Genomic DNA, 22,381 nt, shown 5'->3' on the forward strand with positions numbered 1-22,381 from the left:
AATGAGTGATCTGGAAATCCTCTAACCCTTTTCGTATTTGAACCATTTGCGAAGAAGCAGAGTGACCCAATTTTTAGCTTGGATAACCATAGACATATATCCAGCACGACTGCGCATGTCTAGGTGGATCTCCGTGGCTTTGCTGAATAGAAAAACTCTGTCAAAGGAATATAATATATGGATGAGCATGCTACTGCTACTTGAATGGAGCACAAACATTTCAGATAGATCTCTTCAGACTACTGGTTTGGTTCACTCCTTATAATTGTTAGTCTTTTTTTTTCTAATTTCGTTCACTAGCTATGTTCTTTTATTTTAGTTATTTTATTGAATTGTATTTTATCTGTTTTATATATTTATATCTAATTTTATTTTATTGCCAGATAACAATATAGGCCTATTTTTACATGGATACATACCTCTGGATGTAATATGTGGCATTTTATAATGTATAAATGCATTATTTATTAGAGCTGTGTAATATGCAGGAGAATAACCCCTACCAATATCAACAAAAGTGATACATATATCAATTCGGTGAATATTGACTAAAGTGATACCCAAGCAAGGTAGTGATTACAGAAGGCAAAGAACAATCAAGTAATACGAACGCATATGACCTATTCGTCGAACGCGTCAAACCTCAAAAAGCACCACAACTTAAAAGGGAGCCCGATGCAAGAAATATAATTCTTGACAAAATGATTTTATAATTATTAATTATTTACATTGACTATTACAATTACATTACTGAGATTATTGAAAATTGTACCGGGAGTAAAACACGATATATTTGAAATACCAAAATGAAATACCAACTAAGCATGTAAGTTTAATAAATCTATTGTCTTTTTATAAGTGTTCGTTTCTCTTGTATGTCTGAGTCTAGTCAGATAATAGGTAACTAGTTCGCCAGTCTCCAAGGTAAATGCTCCCAAAGGAATCTGATCTCCAAGTGGCGCTATATTAGAAATCTCTATCGCCACGAGCAAACCTTTTCTAGTACTACAACCAATTCTTCAATGGTACAAATGGTGCGTGTCGGAAATTGGAGGAAAACTGCGAACTAGTTAGGCTATTTAAACTTTGTAATTCAAATTTAATTATTGGAGAGATACAGACATATAAGTAAAGTAATTAGGCCTATAACCGCTAGGCTACGATAGGAAACCCCTTATATCTCATAGGAGATAATAGCCTCCCCAAATTAGGCTAAGTAAAATACTAAATTTGTTTTAAGTTGATATAAACGCAAAAAAAAAATTATTGAAATATTGTATATTGAAACAGAAATGGCTTTGTCAAAGGAGAAAGGTAAATGGACTTCGCTTTTAGCGGCTCTCAAATTAGGAAAACTTCGAGCAGCTTTGCTTGAACTTTGTCCATTAGAAATAAATGTGAATCCCCACAAAGAGTTGTGTACAATAGACAAAATGGAGTAAAGGCAAAATTAATAATTGTAAAATGAGAAAAAAAAAATTAAAAAAAAAAATAGTATTAATTTTTTAAAAATTAGAAGCAAGTGTATAACTAGTAATTTTTTATTGTTATTAATAAATGCAATGTAGTAGTGCCGTATATTACTAAATAATAAAGTATTTGTACCTTGAATTGAAAGAATAAAATAAAAGATAATACGGAAAGAAAAACAAAATCTAGCTGGACCGATGAAACGTTGGTAGAAACAGAAGAATTTTAGGCATAATAGTGGGTCTGCAAATGGGGTCTGTTATATTCCACCCCTGTTTCTTTTCCTTTCAGATAAATGACCTATTTTCGTTTCTTTAACTACATTTGTGACCCTTTAGGAAAAAAAGTAAGGTATTTTCTTCAAACTGTGTAGTATTTTCCGTAATCCAGGCAGGGTAGGATTAGAGCTTCAAGGCACTGTCATTATTATATTGACAGGGAAGGGTTATTACCTCCAAGGAGAGAGTAGAAATTTTCGAGCCGTAACCCAAGGTAGGTACATTTGGCTTTAGAAAGTGGCCATTTGACCACTCGATCGCGTTACCAGACCCTGAGACAGGGTATACTGTAAATAAGGTAGTACCAAACCCGATATTTGCAGAACCGTTGGGGTAAGAGCGGGAATCTCACTAACATTAGGGCCGACAAGGGGTTCTCCCATTCGAGTAAGTGGCATAGCAATCTTTTTGCGTCATTCGAGTAAGTGGCATAGCAATCTTTTTGCGTCATTCGAGTAAGTGGCATAGCAATCTTTTTGCGTCATTCAAGTAAGTGGCATAACAATCTTTTTGCGTCATTCGAGTAAGTGGCATAGCAATCTTTTGCGTCATTTTTGCCTTTAAAATTAGTGACCCTGCACATACACCCCAATAAATGGTGCCAGCAGTAGCTAGCACTACGAACATTGGCGGCAGTGGCATAAGCACACATGCTAGAAAGCTTAGCAAAAGTCGCCGAAGGAAGCAAAAAAAGAAGAGTTGTTACCCAGCTGTGACTGGAACTCTGCATAAGGCGAGAAATTCCGTGAAAGACACCGTTAATCACAGACAATTGAGGCAGAGGGACAGGTCTTAAAAGGGTCTCTCTTACCTACACAGATGACCTTCATGTGACTAATGGTGGTAGAAAAAATTCAAATTCTAAATTAGCTCCGCAAAATGAGCGAACAAGAAAATTTGAATTTTGAACCATGACTGCTTTAGAGCCATGGAGATGTAAAACAAGCCAGTGCTCATACTCCTTTACGAAGAATAATTAAAAATGCATGAATGTATTTTTTTGGGGTTGAACGTCATCTGCAGTGCTGGGGTTGACTCCCCTCGCACACGTTAGGTCCTCTAGTGGATAAATCTCCGCGTTAGTCGTGCTTCTTAATGTTATGGTTTATATTTCATGATGGCAAATATCAGACTTAACTTATTGTTTTTTTTATAAACAGATACTATTCAACACAATTAAGAAAGGGCGTCAAAAGTCTGCCCATTGTTCTTAAAAACTGCTTATTTGAAAATGTCAATTTTCTTTTTATGTTGTTCTATTTATTTAAGAGCGAGAGAGAATGAGCATATGTAGGTTTTATTTTTGTAGCTAGACTTAAGACATACCTTAGTACTTCAGTTTAATTAAATCTACGTTCAATGTTTTGTTACAACAAGCATCCTTGATTGCTATACTTCGCGCACCTTAGACTAAATTAGTATATGTTACTAAGGATTTGATTAAGTTTTAGATGTCTTATTTTTGTTAGTGTTATTTCTATGCCCTTTCAAAGGATAATAGAAAGGTTGGAACAGAAAATAACCAAAGGTAGGAAGCTCGTGGTCGACTGAGAACGACAAACGGTGTTGGACCACGTCTTGTGGGAAGCCGGGGTCGGAACTCACGGCCATTGTTTTTTTTATTTATTTTTTTGTTAACACGACCGTAGGAAGGGATATTTCTCAGTCCTTCAAGTGTAAAAAATTAGTATTTTTATGCCAACCAGGGACAGTCAAAACAATACTTAACGTTTGAATAGAAACTTCTGTGAGCTATTTAAGTTTTCTTTTTTTGTTCTGAATGCTTTTACAGAGAACCAGTGAGTTTACTTTCTTATAGCTCCGAAAAAAAAAAGCGTTTTAATTTCATTATATTATATCTATGACGTATGCTGTCCTACAGCTGTGTTAAGCATTAGTTTCAAAGAGAAACAAAGGCATTTATGTCTTCAGCTCCTTGGCGAAAAGAAAATTTTATTTCATTAGTTTATATCTATGACATATACAATAACAGAGAGATCACCGTTCTATTGTTCGGTGACAAAAATGTTCTTTAATTTCATTGGTTTATCTCTGACATATCTTGAGCTCATATTTCTGTGGCATATTCTCGTAATTCATTAAATTTATGTATTACCTCTACTAACTCAGGTCCCCTCAGTTTTTCAATGAAAAATCGACACATGTCCTAACCAAGATGGATATTATAAAAAAAAAAAAAAAACAAGAAATTATCAGTAAAGAAGCGTCTAATTATATGAAAAATTTTATATTAGTGCAGATTATAATTACTTTAGGCCTACCAGTGTAATTATGCGCCGCAAGTTTGCTTATTCATGTGTTTCTCACTTGAGAAATATAATGTTTCTTACTCGAGTAATATGTACCAATAGCCAACTATTGGTAACTATAACCAAACAACCTATTGGTACGTTTATATGTAGAATTTCACGGTGGATGTGGAATTATATCTCAATAATAATATGGAAAATCTTAAAACCATTTGAACAGTTAAGATACATGGATTGAAACCCTGTGTATGTCCAATGGCGACTAAGTAAAACCCACAAGGAATTCCCTATTAATGTGAAGGTGTTTCTCGCTTAACGGATTCTAATAAGACTTTAATATAATATTTATTTATTTAGTGCCGAAGGATTTGCTCAAACAATAGCTTTCTAAAAAGATATTGATGTCAGTTCTTCATTATGCTTATATTCTTTGCCAAGCATTAACTGGAATCTACGGAAGCAAGCTTTAAAATCCTGCGTCTTATGACCTCATTCGAAAGGCGAATACGAGGCACAAAAGTTGAATTGTAATTACGGAACAATACTGAGACTAAGAACACCTGAAGATCAGACCTTAAAACCGGAGCAACATGAAACATACCAAGCCAAGAAATAGGGACGACATCAGAGAACTAGTGGGTATAGAGGTCTCCACTAGTCCTGGTTATGTCTTATTCCCTCATCGTAGTACCGTTTGCGTAAAACCGTGTGGTTATGACGCTGCCCAGGCGTTTCTTAAACAGCACGGACTTGTGTGAACAACGCAGGCATGAAAAATATTGTAAAAGTAGACCTCAAACTTAATAATGTAGGGTAAATTATGTTTATTTAATATCGATATTTTCGTTATCAAAACAAATTTGAAGAAATTTCTGTTTTAGATTTTCATTGTGAGTGCTAATATTAGTGTATTTATTTAATTCTGTCTCATAGCTAAAAAATTATAACCCAATTAATGCGTGAATTATTGTATGTGTATTTACTTCAAAGAACATGTGATTCTGCCGCGTTGTTTTTATTACAGGAAAGTAAATGGACACTTTGGTCATTGAGTATTACAATAAGCTGCCCAGTACAGATACGACCCAGTAGCATCTATTTTCATCATATCTCAACCAGCGAAGAGTACTCACCATAACTTCAGGCAATTTCCATCCCAGCTTCGTCTACGAAAACAACAGTTACCATCGATCGTCGTTTCTTCGACTATGAACCATATTATGTATCAGGTAACACTATATTTGAAACTCAGTATCAAGTACTTTAAAGAACTATATAATCGCATAAACGCTGAGAAACCCATCGGCCAGTACAAGATATAAATATGTAGATATCGCTGTTGATACTCACTATGGACCCCATAATAATTTGACAGTATAGTGATGATATTTGAAGCTAAAAGATATTAAACAATATTTAAAGTTAAAAGATACTTAAAGACATTTGAATATATTTGAATATGAAATTAAAGACAATTTGAATTTTAATTCTGAGTACTCCATCGATCAGCGCCTGATAAAAGATATTTAAAGTTAAATGATACTTAAAGACATTTGAATATATTTTAAGATTAAGGTAGAGAAAAATTTGTTATTAATTCAGATTAATAAATATATAATCTACTTATAAACTATAAGCGAATTTGAATGACAAATACAGAAATTCCTATATATTCTAAGTTGAATTATATGAAACTTATAAGTATAATTATAATAAATCCATCAATCATAACCTCAAAAAAGATAGTCGAAGTTAAATTATACTTAAAGACATTTAAAGATATTTGAATAATAAATTAAATAAAATTTGAAGTTTAACTCTGAGAACACAATCGAGGTGTGCAAGATAAACAATATTTAACGATATTTGAAGTTAGATGATAGTTGAAGATGTTCGAAGTTGAATTTAAAGACAATATATTAAGAGAGTCATTATAATATGACGACAACCCGTTTCAAATAGCACAAATGAACAATTTTACGCGGGAATACATTCTCTATGTGCCCAAAAATTCTAAAAATGATATGCTGAGAAGAAAAACACCAACACCTGTAGTGGGAAGAATCATTTCCCAGTTGACCATTAGAACGATATTTAACGGTCATTTCCCAGTTGACTATTAGGTAAAACATACCGTGTAAAGACTACTAGACTCGAACTGTTCAATGAAGAAACCATAACGTATGCGCTTCGTAATTTTTGCAACGACAAAGGGAGTGAAGGACAGTAATTTACAACGGAAGGGTGTAGTACACTAAGGACACGAAAGGTGATGAATAGATGTGAAGCTACATATGTTACTTCCTAATAACTTTGACAATTCAAAAATCTCAATAGTGAAAGTGTTTTAATGTCATCTGTGAATATGTTGAACCAAATATTGTATGTTATAAATCATTTATGTATATACCACAAGTAGAATTAGGTGTAATATTATTATGTTATTCATTTAACACTGTGTAGATAGTATGTAATACGTCATATAGACAGCAAAAAAAAAAGAGAACTAATGTAAAAGTAGAATAGTCCCAACCTTATTGGAAAAGTAAAAGTAATCAGTGTTAGATATACAAAAAGAAAAAAAAAAAAAATATTTAATATAGTAGCTAACCTATAACCAAAAATAATATTATTCCGGTAGATTAATTTTATATAGGGATGTATAATAAAATAATAAAAATAATTGAAAAATTTTAAAAATCCTGATGGGCAGTAACTACTGACGGGGCGTCATTATTTCATGGGAAGGGTGAGATGTACCGGGAGTAAAACACGATATATTTGAAATACCAAAATAAAGTTCCTTCTTTAATTCAGACAATATAATTAATCTAAATCTAGTTTCAAAACTGAAAACACCCTTAATCAGCAAAGACAAGAAGATGCAGTCTTTGGATTTCGCTAAGACAGTGAGCAATAAGAAAAGTGCTACGCACAATATTCTTAAGGACGTTTAAACGATAAGAACCGTGTGAACGCCTAAATCATCAAAAATATTTAAGACGTATTATTGGACGAGGGTTCGCGTCCTTGGGCCACGTAAGCCAATGGCAGGCAGTCCCTATAGCGCAGGACGAAAGAACTGCGTTTGGGAGTGGTGAAAATGTTTCTTAATTTGAATGTTAAGTAATAGCAATGAGAGCTGTTTCCTCAAATAATCTCTGACGTCATTTATTGTCTTTGATGTTACACATTGATGTACAATTAAAAATGTCAGTCTAATAAACATATTGTCTTTTTATATGTGTTTTTTTCTCTTGTATTTCTGAGTCTAGTCCGATACTAGGTAACTAGTTCGCCAGTCTCCATGGTAAATGCTCCCAAAGGAATCTGATCTCCAAGTGGCGCTATAGGAGAAATCTCTATCGCCACGAGCAAATCTTTTCTATTACTACAAACAATTCTTCAATGGTACAAAATTATATAGGCCCAATTATTGAATTTTCGAAATTTCAAAAATGAAATTTCCAACAAGATTCCAAAAATGGTATACAAACTCTTTCCTGTAATCTTCAGATCTTATTCAGGCAGAAACGTTTAGCAAAATGAACCTAAAGAGGAAAATACTGGTGACGGCAAAATGCAGAGATCTCATTGGTTTGCTAGTTGATCAGAAAGTTCCCATTTCAGACTTTATTACGATCTGACTTCTTTGAAGAGCGTTGCCAACACAGCTTATGATTGTGTCAAGTGACTCAGCAAAATCTCAACCATATAATGGTTTTTCTCAGCTGCATATGACAATAAGGCTGATATTCCTATTACCAAAATTAGGTACCAGACAGTGGTTCCCCACTCTCCCTTTAACCCAGCAGTTGTGGAAGAACCCATTAAGGCTTTCAAGAAAACTATTAAAGAACTAGGACTGAGTTACACCGCTGTAACATACGACCAGGCTGTGTATATGAAACTGTACATGCCTTAAGAGTAAATAATCCGACAGCATATTCTGACGCTGTCCTCAGAGTGGGTGGGCTTCATACTTCAATAAATTTTACGAGTGTGATTGGTCATATAACGAAGTGCACTGGTTTAGAAGAGCTCATCTATGAAGCTGGGATTCTACGAGAAGGAGCCACATAGAAACTGATGAGTGGAAAACTTTATTTTAAAGCCCTCGTTTGTCATACATTAGTTCTTGAACTATATTTGTTCTGTACTGTGAAACTTTCGACGATTTTTGCATCGCATCAGACGATTTATTGTTCATTACTATTTTCGAAAAAAATGAAGGTTTACGGTAGAACTTGAAATTCTCAAGAGAGAATATTTCAATAGGTGAGAATATTCAGTGTCTCAAGGAAAACTTGCCACATCATCCCCTTTATTCAAAATGTTTGAGAATTCCTGTGCATGCTCAAAAACTCACAAGTTTTGGAAACAGTCCAAAAAAACTGTACTAATTTTGTGGCAGTTTTTCTTAAAGAAAGATCTGATGACTGGGATGGCCGTGTTGCTGGAGTGGGCCAGATGCTTCTTTATTTAGTTGCATATGGTCACTATAAATACGGTATATCTCAAGGGGTACATAAGGTATTCTGCAATGGACTGTTTAATGTGAAATTACGAAATACCAAGTTCAAATCTATATCCCCTGATCAAGCGATAGAGTCTGCTATTGATTTGGATGCAAAGATAAAGGGTGGAATAACAGGGATTACCATGAATGAATTAGCACTCGTGAAGTGGACCTTAACTCCTCCATTTTGCGCTTCAGTCTGAGCTACATTCGCTGAGATACTATGTATTAAACCCCAAAATGATTTTGACACAACTCACCACGAAGATCGCCCTTCCCTCATCTTGCAGTAGCACAGAAGTATTGTGAAAGTGAAGTCTGTTCTGGAATGCAGTCTCAATCCTTTTCGATGCACTGATGACAATTCGCTCAGTATTCATACTCTTGAGACAGTTGATAACGAGATTAATGACAGTCTTTTCGATATGCCAGCTATTGAAAAGAGAGTACTTGAGTGACAATTAGACGGAGATAAGGCTGCCTATAACGAATTCATGAGCAATGAGCAGAGAAAACAGAAAAAGAAAGCACGGACTTTTACTGCTGTAAATAGCTTCATCAATTTTGAACTTCAAACTGTCAAAAGGATATTGGTGACTGTTGACATTTCTGGTGACACAGAACTTCACCATCTAAAGAATTTGCTTTCTCGTGAGCTTCTCTTATATGCACCTTCTATACTTGAGAAAAGTGTCATTTCTGAGAAGGTTGTATTTTGGCCAGGAAGCAAGTCAGCTTGTCTGGAGTATTTGAATTTGAATGAGTGGCCTGCTAATGTCAAGATCAACAGTGAATTAACTTGTTCAAGGGTGGTAGACTTGATGGCGTGCCTCAGAAGCCACCCATTAACTGAATTAGCAACTATTGAGAGCCATGCAAAAAGAACATTTCTATTTTCGTGAACGGTGACATTAAAAAAAAATGCATGTACTTGCAGATAGACACGATGGAACATTTGGATATTTTTTACAAAGAAGGCAATACGATCTAGTTGAAGGATTGGGGTGGTTACAACAAGTACGAGTATCTCCATACAAATTTGTAGTATCTATAGGTAGACATTCGAGGCTAGATGATTGGAACTCGATACTATCAAATTTCTAGGCAAAGACAAAGCTGATTGAACTTTTATTTGACGAATTTGAAAACTTAATCTATGTGCTGCAAGAAGCTTTAAGTGTCAGCCTCTCCAGAGGCTTTCAAGACCGGATGAAAATAGTGATGCGCAGAAGAAGTGAAAGTGTTGATACAGACTTTGAATTGCGTTTGTGTTGTACCCATAAACAGGCGGACACTAGAGTTGTGTTGCACATGGACTGCTTCAAGAGGGGTATCGATATTGTGTATGTTGATGCGAATGACACAGAAGCTGTTGTCCTTTTGCTGTGTTGTTATAAACTATTCCTTGGATACCACTCAAATCGTGAAAAACGGAAAGTTTTGTCCAATTCCATGAATATACATCAACTTTGCAGGAATTTAACGAATGATTTAGCTTTTTCCATCTACCTTCTTCATACACTTTCTGGCTGTAACAGTTGGTTTTCTGTTCTTTGAAGGAAAAAGAGAGGTTAAGGCTGCAGAGAAATTGAGATTGCGGAAACAGATTGCTTACTTGTGAAAGAGATAGAGGGGTCAAAGCTTGATCCTTCTTTGTGAGAAAGCTTTCTTTTTAATTGCAGGAAAGTCATTGCCGCCATAAATGGTAAAAATCCACATCCCCTTATTTCTCTTGACGACTTTTGACCGCATTTATATCCTCTAAGGTGGGAGCTCAAATATAACGCCCCCTCTAAGTGTCATGTTATACGTGTTGAGCTCCAGATTTTTTTTTTTACAAGCAAACCAACCAAATTACAGTTTCTAGATTCCCTAAAGTGTGACTGAACTTTCCAGGATGATGAGGTTATGTCAGTTGCGTCCACCCTTAAGGCATTCCCAGATAATTTGGCCCCTGAATGCTGCTCGTTTGGTGTTGAGCGAATTGCTCATGTACAGAAAGTAGACCGTGTGATTTAATTTGTGGCCGTAGTGAGAAACGTTTGAACGCTTAATTATGCTCTATATTTAATTTTTCTAGTTCTGTAATTGTTGAAGCTTCTTCTATCTACAATCCAAAATCAGGTAGAAAATTTTACATATTGAGCAAGTATTTTTTAAAGCTTGTTTGTTAATAAGTACATTACATGATATAGCTTGAAGTTGCTATTAGAATAGTAACTTTCCGTTACTCGCCAAATACTTAAATATTACAGCGATTTTTTGACGAATGAAAATACTGAAATTGGAAGTTTGAAGGTCATCAGCATTGCGAGGCACCCGTAATCAGTGGTTATGATTATCATAGACTGCGGAATCACTGTTGCAAGTTTTTGCGGGATGTATTTTTTCTCAGCAAAAATGTGATGTTTCAAATTTTAAGACTAGCACCTTCCCCCAGGCCGAGTACAGAAGCTCATATTCTTAATAAGCGCTATCGATAATCCCATATTTTAGCTGCTGCAAACCTTCTGCTGCTCACTGATCACCTACTAGTCAAATTATTGGCTCCCAGACTAAAAAGACACTCAGTGGCATATTAAACGAAAGTAGAAGAAAAACCCATATCTATAGTTTAGGTGACATAACCTGGCACTATAAATTCCCAATAAAATATTTCTGGGATATAGGCCTATTTTCAAAAAATAAACAAGAAATAAATCATCAAAAAAATATAATGCACTGATACTCACAAAAGCTCCATGGCCTGTTTAACAAACTTGAAGAAAAAGGGTATTTTTACTTCAAGACTGCGATAAATACCCAAGGTATAAATCTATTGCCACTATGAAGTTTCACATTTCGAATATTTAATTTCAGTTTCATAATTTTCTTTTTCCAAAAGAAAATAAGATTAGGTTATCACTATCCATTAGTGGATATGTCATCGGTCGCTATGTGTTCAAAAAAATATAGTTGGATAAAAAATGAACAAGCTTCATGTTTAGTTTTTCAGCTTATTATTATCATAATTTTTTTCCGAAAAATAGGTTGAGTTAATCTAATGGATTCTATTTCTTTTCTCTTCTTTGAGGTTTCACCGTTCAAGGTCGACTCTTAGAAATTGAAGAATTGAGTCATAAGTATATTCTTAAGGATATAAATTGATTCTAAAAGAAATAACCAAGTCCATCCCAAAACACACTTAAGAATGTTTTTGCTGCCTGAACACACAAGCAAAGCATAGAATTTCCTGATGTTATCCCAGCCAATTGATTGGTGTAGTACAATCAAACCCTTCGATGAACATCCGATTTTGATTTCCTTCACTACTTTTTTTTTTACAGATTTGGTCAAATTTGTCGCTGAACAGCTCAAAAATCAAGCAGTTATTATACCGAGAATCTTAGAGATTCAACGTTCGTACGGCTTACCATTCTCATGTCATCAGAAAACGCAATAGCGACATAGCTTTCACCTTGGAAATAAGCATCCCCAGATATTTCTAAAATGTAGGCTGATTCGTTATATCTGGCATAAGAAGCAACGGCGTTACACGATAGAGTATCAAGGCAGCCCTCTGGGGCTCCGAAGCAGCCTTTGCCTTCACCACATCCTGAATAGATGTCGGGAACTGCCCCAAAAGCCTGAAATTAAATTTTGCTTAAAAAATGTATCCAGTTGTACAAATAAAAGAACTGTTCGAACATAACAGATGTTTTGAATAGAAAAAATTATTTTCTAGTTTTTCGATCTTGCTTTGACAAATTGTAACTAAGAACTTTATTGGCAGCGTATGCTGATTTCACTTTTTTTTTTAGGTAAACTCAAAAATACACAATTATTTAACCCAAATACTTAACGTTTCTAATTTCATGGCTATAATTTAGCGACTCATTAACTCCTGCAGTCCAATTTGTTAATATCATATACTCGTATAACGGCACCAGAGAGATTTTTGAGTCACGTCTGTCGAAGCTCTAACTGACGGAATTGACTGATATATTTAATAGAATAGATCCTCCAGGGACACAGTTTCAGATGAATATGTGGCACCAAACAAAGCTATATTTCAAGCATTCTTTCCCAGATTTTTGCCATATTTCTGTGACAAAAAGTATGTTTTGTTGACAACACAAAGGGTGACACAAGGGAGCTCATTAGAAGAAGATCGGTACGCGTAGGTCCAGTGAATAGTCGTTTCAAGACATATATAGGAAATAACACTCATGCCTTTTCCAGGGTGTATGGGGGGGGGGGCAGAAGTTTAGCTCTTATTCGTACTTATCGTAATTTCTTGCCGTTTTCAGTTCGACTTAATTGTACTATTGGATTTCTATCCATTCTAAGCAACATTTATTTATTTATTGTAATTAGTATTTTTTTTTAGGTTTGACTTATTATTTCACTTTATTTCTGCTTCATTTTAGGCTTTAATGGCTCTTTGGTTTTCTGTGAGAAACATTAAAAAAATATTACATTAATTACCTTACATTAACTATCTGTCTTGGCTTCTTTTTTTTACAGTTAGCCATGGCTTGATGCCCGCAACTACTTGATTTTAATTAAAAATCAACGGACTCGGTCTTGACCTTCGACCTCAACCAGTAAACCTGACTAGAGAATCCATATAATTTCAGCTTTCTTCCCAGGTTCCTATTCCAAAAGTAATGTCCTTGAGGTCTCAAACACAGTATAAGCGTAAGTCATATCCCAAAGCCAAAAGTTCGGTTCATTCTTGACACTGAGCCACGAGGCCCTTTAGCGTAGAGTAATTCTGTTGGCAGGGGCGTAAGTAAAGTATTTTTATAGGGGGAAGGCAAAAGGGGGTGTTATTGATGTAGGTGCTTTTCAAGCGGTAGTGAAGAAAAGTAACTTTTTAACAGACGCTAATTGGTGAAAGTAAAAATATGCATTACATTATCGACAATAAACACACATTAAACAGTCATAAATATATGTGTTGCTGCTCGGCTTTTACTAAAATTGTCAGCAATGAGGTGCTGCAGACGACAGTAGTATAACGTGAACAACCTTTCGGGTTTGCGAAGGTGAATGTCGTATACACTCAGCTTTTTTAAGCCAGATTCACCACTAATACTGCAGTAAATATCCCCCCTCCACTTCCCCCAACCCCCACGCCCAGCACAGGATGTTCAATCTCATAATGGAACTAAGCTATATTCTAATAGCCCCAGTTATCGCGCTATTTATATGTTCGTAATTTTGAATGGATTTTGACTCTGTAAGATTTAATTTGTTGTACTAAGCTTATAATATACGTGATTTATTGAAAAATTATTTATGATTTAAAAAAATTTGATTTGTTTATGGGTTCGCCGAATTATATTAATAAACAGCATTGATATCAGCGGGTCAAAGCCGGAACAAAAATCATAGGCAGCGCAATAGTGCTGTCTAAGTAAAGATATAGGATAAGCCAAAGTATTGCCACCATATTGAAAAATTATATTGTGTCATATTCCCTATATTTAAATAGCAACCTTATTTTAAACATGAGAGTATTCGAAAAATAAAGCTATAATTATTAGCATATCCGTTGGGCATTGTCTGACAAAGAATATCCAGAAAATCTGAACAATTCTTGGTACCATTGCTCCAAAAACCTTAGATTAATTAAAAATTGCCAGGAATGCCGACTGGAAGGGAAAATTGACTCTTAGAGTTTGAAAATTACCTTCAAAAATTACCTTCCCTTTCTATCGTTGTTTAAAAAAACGGATTCTATATAGATTAGGGTATGAGGGGCATACATTTCCGAAGGGGGTTACATTGAATATCGTTTTTATGTCTACAATTCCCTTCACAAGCAAAGCACGGTCTCCTAGTGTTGCTTGATAAAACTGATAACAATAGAAAAAGAGAAAGGGATGATGCCGCTAATATGCGTAAACAACATTTCTGAATTGTGAGAAAAATGTTCATATTTTGTTTAAATACGTTTTTCAGCAGACATTTCGTACAGTATACTGATGCAGATATAAATGTCACACAATAGCGCTGGCGATGTGTGAAATACACCTAATTTCAGTCATAATTCTCTGCACATTTATGCCAGTTCTTTTTGCGGAGCTGGTTAAAAGAAATATTTAGGAAAGTGAAAATAGCGAGAAGTCAGCATGGAATTGTACAGAGTGGCAGTTCAATATTTATGCGTTAGTATGTGACTCCAAAACGCAAGAAAAAGGACATTATTAGCGCTTATTATGCATTTCAATGACAAATAAGATACTCAGAGTTTCAATTAGATACTGGAAATAAAAATTAAAACAATTAAATGACTCCTGGACCGTATCCCCTCTACCAAATTCCATGGCCAAACTAGAACCAATTTGGCCTATCTAGTTATAGTGTGAATATCGTTATAAAAAGCACAAAGTCTTCTTTTCTTTTCCAATGATTTATTTTTCATTCAGGAATATATTCACTGTATATCTACCTTCCTATTCTTCAATGATTCCATTTCTGTCCTATTTGTAGATGTAGGGAGTAGAGGGTAGGCTATATTCATTTCCCCTTTTGAAAGTTTTAAAACAAGAGAGTCTAAGCTTGAACTGATAGATTTTAGGAAGTAAAAGCACCTTAAATATCAAGGGAAAAAATTGACCTCAGTTAAATGTGGCGAAACAGGAAACATAGAATATTTTTCAATTTTGCCATTAACTTGGCTCATGTTTTTACTTGATGATAAGGTCTCAAAGGCTGTATATTTGGAAAAACATCAATGTGGAATATATTATGAAGTGTAATGGACCGCTATTTTTCTCGTTTTCCTTACGTTAAAAATGAGCAAGGATTAATTAAAAAAACTATCTGCTCAAAATAAAGAGAAAATTTGACACTTATAATGAGTAACAGTTTTAAAGCTACTTGATAAATTATGTATTTTTTTCCAAATTATTGGGGGGGGGGGGGAACTCCCCCCCTCAGCGACGCAACTGTTTTTTTGGAACTCAATCTGTTGATGACTTATACCAAATTAATTTTATTTTAGGTACCGGTAAAGCGATCTAAGGCACCATCATAATAGGACGGTCTATAGCATAATCACTATCTTAAAATTTTTTATCTTAACCATCATACTTTAAATTCACTGAACTATTTCATATGGTAAATCCTAAGGACAAGTAATGAATCTGCCACCATATTTATCATAGACCCATCTTCTTTCACACGAAATTAGAAAAATACCAATAAGATATTAGGAGGCTGGAGTAGGTGGCGATACACTGACATATTCATGGCCTAAACTAAAGAAGTCTTGAATACTACGGGTCTGTGGTCAGTACGAAACAAAAGAACAAGAACAATCAAACAAATATTTCACCAGTAACACAACAAGCCATCCTCAGTGTTGAAAACAAAGAGACTTTAAGCCATAACAATTTGGAAAAAAAGGAAAATTATTCGACTTCCTTCAAGTGTAAATGAAGAAATTATAATATACTTTAGTTTAATTTTCTCTTTCTATTCTCTTTTGACTTGGGAATTTTTTTTTCCAATTTTCATGGTTTGATTGTTTCTTTTTTTTTCAATGCTGAGGACATCTTGTTGAGATACAAGCGGATATATGCATTGTCTGTCTTAGAATTTTGCTAACATGTGAAGAAAATGTCGGTACTCATTGAAAGGATTGGATAAGGAGCCTAAATGCAGCCATCCAAGCGTTTTTCAGACTGTGGTGCTTTCCTATGATCAACACAGGGATTTATAGATAAACCTATGAAATTACCAAACTTTGGGCTTTTATGTTAATTAGAATTTTATCTTATGTCTTAACAAGTAAATTTTAGAATATCTCTCAGTGCCCGATCACAGCAACGTAATAGATCATAAACATTGACTTTATTTACGCTTATGGACGCAACCAGTTTTTCTAGGATAAGAGGGATTTGAAGGAGAGGAGGGATGCAGGGATAATTTGTTGCCCAATTTCAGAGACAGTTTTCCACTTTTTATAAATATTTTACATTTAGTGAACTTTCTGAAGTATATGCTCCCTCTATCAATGCCCATTATCACTCTTATATTTTGCATTAAAAATAATATAAGTCACGACATACCGAAGAAACAGCCAATATGACTAAGAGATAACCTATCATGGTACCTATAACAGCTGAAACACCACTGAGAAAAGGATATAGTTTTTATTTAATATATATATACACAAATTTGTTTTCAATGGTCATTGTTGAGTTGATAAAGAAGAACAATGGGACCTTTTTTTAATATTCTTAACCAATTGAACCTTTATCAGTTTATTCATGAAAGAGAATGATTTCAATAGCTTTATTATATGCATCAATTTCAAAGATAAATAAATAATAGATTTGAAACCATTGTTTTAACGGCAATAGGGGGCAAAGTCAATAAATCTACTTTGTATACTGGCTGTTGATCCAAAAATATTTTTTCCCTAAATTAGTAATAAAGTAAAAAAGACGATTTGGTAACGGTTTAGATCAGCAATCATTAGATTAATTAAAATGTCCATGATTTTTTAGGCGTTTCTATTTTCTATTTTTGGGAAGGACTTTGTCAAATTAGATTCTAATAATTAGTCCGGTGTTTTTATGGCAAAAAAGAGCTGTCATTTTTAAAATGACATTTATTTCTGGTAATATTCCTGTAAATGGGGAATCGAGAGTCAGCTAAGTGTTTAGATACCGTAATTTCACAAGTGTAAAAAGAAGCCTTAAATCCGACTGGTTTCTGAAAAGCTAGTTTTGGGACTTTGTTTTAAGCATTGCAAATTAGTTCAAAGAACTATAGGGCAGCATCCAGCATTTGGGCTTTAAATTGTTTTAGATTCATTGGCTTCATAAATACACATAACAATCTAGTCACTCTATCATTAAATTCAGTGCATCGCAATTCTAATGAATAAAAGATTACAAACAAGCATGGCGATAATAACAAGTAATCTTAGCTCAGAAGGGGAAAAAATCAGGGAAAAATATGGGTTAAATCTTAAAACTACATAGCAGGGCTACAACAGGATTGAATTCTATGGGGGGTTACTAACTACAAAAAGCAACTACAATATCATATTAATACAATTTTCACCTTTTGACGGTTTCTGGAACTTCATATTTCATCTTCAATTTACCTGAAGGCTACTACTACTATTACTACTACTACTACTACTACTACTACTACTACTACTAACAATTCACAGCAGCATCATGCCACCTGTCACCAACACATCTACACAAGGTCCTCCTTCATCCTAATCTATCCAACGCCTGGCTCTTTACACCCTCCTAGGAAGTTCCCATTTCCGTTAAATCTTTTCTTATTGCATCCCTATGGCTTATGGCATCCACTCGACTAGGGTACGACCAGCTTTTCGTTTGGCCCTAGAAGGTTGCCCGACCAGGACGTCTTTGGGTAATCTGTCACCCTTCATCCACAGAGCGTTTCTTAGTCATCCCAATCTTTGTCTCATTATAGCCCTAGAAAGCGGGATTGAGCCACACTTTTCCTACAGCCTGCTGTTTGATATACAGTCAGTCAGTATGGTACCCAAAACAATCTGTAGGCCATTTCTCTGGAAAACATCAAACGATTCTTTCTCCTTTTTTCGGAGCGTCCATGATTCAGAACCGTACTACACCACTGTCATTGCTGTAGCTTCCAATATTCTAATATTGGTTTGCAGACTTATCTTCCTATTCCCAAAAACTTTTTTCAGCTGTGAAAAAACGTCCTGGGCCTTGGCTATTTTGCATATAGCATCCTAACAGCACCCATCGTCTTTACTAATAATACTACCTAGGTAAGTGAAGCTGTCCACTTGGTCGATCTCCTTGTTACCCAAAGCGCACAATTTAGTGACAACTCTAAATACAGGTCTGTTTTTTCTTTAACACTTCCAGGGATCCAATCACAATTTTATACTTTTATTATTAAGTTAAAATAATTTGTCAAAAATGCCCACCAGGGAAGCATAGAGTTAATGTTTTTCTAAAGGCACGTACCAGCAGTAAAGCAGCCAGAGTAACTTAAGCCAGTCAACTAAGTAAGGGAGCTTAAGGATCTAGCCCCCTCCCCCCAAGTCATTGATCTCCACAATATACTTCATAAATTCCTGTTTCTTTCTCGTAATTAGACAACATTTAATTTTTTCTTGTCTTTAGGGAATTTTCCCCTTCCCGATATGTGGGCTTCCAAACAAAGTTCCTATACCCATTCCATGTTTTGATCCCCATCATGAAACCTGAAGAAAACATATAGTGATTAAATTTTGACCCGAAGGGCTTACCCTTTGTTGCACTCATTCCCTGGAAACAAATTGGAGCCCAATTGTTTGACTCCGCTCAAAATTGAGTTCAAGTTCTGGCTCCTCACTTGAAAATCGAACATTTAAAACGTTTTTGCCAAGAAGCTAAAACGTTGGATTGTAATTTAAATTTTGGGCAAAATGTGAATATTCAGTCAAAACGTTCGACCAGCGTACGTTGATGATGGAATGATATTTATATGCCTTGAAACTTCAAGCGGATCATTGAAAAAAAAGTCATAGCCTGCTACGAATCGATACAAACCATCTTTTTAAATATTTTCTTTTCTTAGGTTTGTTTTGCCCAGTGTGCATACATACTAAGTTGCAAACCTATCTAAGACAGAACAAACATTAGCCTATCCTGGGAGTCAAAAATTAACGCAAAAAATTGATTTTAATAGTCAACGTCTTCATTTGGCCCCCTTTGCCCATATCTTCATGTCCAGTCAGTTAATTTAATGTGAGAAAAAAATTGTTGCCTGGTTGTAAGTATGACATATCAATATAACCAAACTTCGAAATGCTCGTCTTTGTAAATGTGCATACTAAAACATGCATACTAAATTACCAGCCTATCAGAGACAGAACAAATGAGCTTTTTCTGGGAGTCGAAAATCAATACAACAAATTGCTTTCAATAGTCGACGTCTTCAATGGGTCCTCTTTGCCCATATCTTCATGTACAGTCAGTTTAAGTTAATCTCAGAAAAAAATTGTTGCCTGGTTGTAAGTATCACATATCAATATAACCAAACTTCGAAATGCTCGTCTTTGTAAACATGCATACTAAATTACCAGCCTATCAGAGACAGAACAAATGAGCTTTTTCTGGGAGTCGAAAATCAATACAACAAATTGCTTTCAATAGTCGACGTCTTCAATGGGTCCTCTTTGCCCATATCTTCATGTACAGTCAGTTTAAGTTAATCTGAGAAAAAGATTGTTGCCTGGTTGTAAGTATCACATATCAATATAACCAAACTTCGAAATGCTCGTCTTTGTAAACATGCATACTAAATTACCAGCCTATCAGAGACAGAACAAATGAGCTTTTTCTGGGAGTCGAAAATCAATACAACAAATTGCTTTCAATAGTCGACGTCTTCAATGGGTCCTCTTTGCCCATATCTTCATGTACAGTCAGTTTAAGTTAATCTGAGAAAAAGATTATTGCCTAGTTGTAAGTATCCCATATCAACATAACCAAACGTCGAAATGCTTCGTCTTTGTAAAAAAAAAGAAAAAAAAATCAAAATGTCCACACCTTATTAAATTAGATCGTTTCAAGCCCGATTGGAGAAATACAAGGTTCAGTCCTTATTGCGGTGTCACAAATCGATACAACAATAAAAATTCAAAGTAATTTCTCCTCTTAGGTTTGTTTGGCCCAATGTCTAAACCCAGTTAGTTGCTAGCCGGTCAGAGACAAAACAAACTTGAGCCTATTTTGGGCGTCAAGGATCAATATGGCAAATTGTTTTCTATTATTTAATCTCCATTCTTGTCCTCGTATCTCTGTCTAAATATCATGTAAGTTTAGGCAAACCGGGAAAACGACATTTATTGTCCCAGCTTCAAGTGTCAGATATCATAGACGAAATCATAAGTCTATCAGATATCATAAGTCTATCACAGACGAAACAAATTTAAGGCCTATTTTCGGGCCTCATGATTCTATGCTGCCAAAATAGTTTCGCATTTGTGTCCTTATAAATTATGTTGCTTTCTTTTGAGAAAATTCTATCTCATCTATTTACTGTATCGCTTTTTGATTAGTTTACTGAGAGTCAGGAATAAGTTTAGTTTTGTGTGGCAAGTAGATTCAAACTACTGCAGCTTGAACTTACATTATTTTTTCATCATTGGAAAACATGACAGCTTTAATTTAAATAAAGCTACTAATTATTTATTTAAGCAACATCTGACCACGCACACGACATACTATTTTAAATGGGCAGACTATAGGAGCGACAGAGAAAATATTGCACCTGACTTCAGGCATACAATAGTTGTTTTTTACGAAAAGAAATATCTTCTGCAAATTTTAGTCAACCTATTATAAAGTTCATAGAAATTTGTAAATATGAAAAAAAAGATTTCAGGGGATATCGGGTGCAAAAAAACAAAACAACAAAAAACATTGACGACATTGGTTTCAGTATCCTGTAAAATAAACATTGCACAATACAATCCCTTGATTCTGGTCACGGCGATATTCCAATCTTACAGTAGACTTCTATTTGTTGATAAGGCAAGCTAGAAAAGCAATGAAATACTAGTACAAAAGATTTTAGTATCAATGAACTAATTGTTCGGAATTTCCGTGTATTATCGTATTATATTGACAAACCATTTAAAAAATAATAAATTCTGAGCTAATTGAATGAAAAAGATAACAGCGATACGTATCTCAAATAGAACGAACAAGAAAATTTTCATGGAAGGGCCAAACATTTTTGGGGAGGTAGAATATGATCTTTTAGCTCAAGTTCTAAATTAACAGCATTCTTGTTAATTTCACTGACGGACGTTTGCTGAACAAAAGTTAGATCGTATATTCGGACCAACTCATAAGCAAAAATTCGTATTGTTCGTACTATGCAATATCATTCTTGATTCATATTTTTGTTTTTCGAAACAAAGTTTCAATATTCCACTGGGGAATATAAGTTGCCTTTTTTTTGCTCAAGCATTAAATTATGAGATTATAATACAAAAAACGGCATTTTAAGCGTATAAGTTTTGCCCTCGACCACACTTTGCGCTCACTCATCATTTTACCTACTTTATTTTTTCAAATTTCAGGTGTTTTGATTTTAAAAAAGTGATTACGTAGGGAACTTTTCACAACAATTTTTTAAGCCTCATTTCTTCCGAAATACAAAACAAAATTAGTAAAAAACAAAACGTCAAAACGCAAAAACAATGGACGGTAGTAAAAAACTAATGACATTTTATAAATCAGCACGCAAACTGCATTAGAATACTTTGCAGACTAATCAAACACTATACACAAATGAGCTGAAATTTACAGAGTGACTTTAATTGCAGCGGGAAGCCAAACTGGACTTGTTTTAACTGAAAACTTAAATATTATTACGCAATAACTGTGATCGGTAGACTTATGTTAGATGTTTGAACTTAGTGATTTGCATCAGAAGCAAGAAGGTGATCTCAGCTACCTTAGCTGAGTCCCCTCTTCTTAATTGTCATGACTAGTTATTGAAATTCAGGACCCCTTGATACTGTCTATATTGTATGAAATTCCACCTTTTATGATCCTACCCCCCCCCCTCCGTAAAGAAGCATGAAACATCTGCGACAAAAAAAAAATAAATAACAATGGGCTAATCCTAATCAAAGGCAAAGCGCCATTGATATGTATCTCGTAAACATGATTCTTCTTGATCCTCCGTTTTCATTTCTTTTACTGGAATCTGGACATAATATACCCTTTAAATCTTACTGGTAATATATTTTGGATTGTGGAATTACTGCTAAAAATACAAGGTGCATTCAAAAAAATACGCAGACTTTCTCTTGACAAGGTAATGGAAAT

At 34.8% G+C, this 22,381-nt stretch overlaps 1 protein-coding gene and 1 pseudogene across 1 annotated transcript in view; one reads left to right on the top strand and one right to left on the bottom strand.

Moving 5' to 3' along the window:
- The window catches only part of LOC148947705 (uncharacterized), a 142,152-nt gene extending 125,437 nt beyond the window's left edge, over positions 1 to 16,715 (bottom strand). The window contains exons 1-2 of the mRNA XM_089095382.1: positions 16,601 to 16,715; positions 11,951 to 12,163 (exon numbers count right to left, since the gene is read on the bottom strand). Coding sequence (XP_088951508.1) covers positions 11,951 to 12,163; positions 16,601 to 16,639 — 252 coding nt within the window. The 5' untranslated portion in view covers positions 16,640 to 16,715. The remainder of the gene's footprint in view (positions 1 to 11,950; positions 12,164 to 16,600) is intronic.
- Positions 7,531 to 10,619, top strand: LOC148947706 (uncharacterized; annotated as a pseudogene).
- Positions 16,716 to 22,381: the final 5,666 nt, after the last annotated feature.

The sequence above is a fragment of the Artemia sp. Qi Xiang Cuo genome, chromosome 10 (assembly GCF_049724085.1).
Source record: "Artemia sp. Qi Xiang Cuo chromosome 10, ASM4972408v1, whole genome shotgun sequence".
Taxonomy (NCBI): Eukaryota; Metazoa; Arthropoda; class Branchiopoda; order Anostraca; family Artemiidae; genus Artemia; species Artemia sp. Qi Xiang Cuo.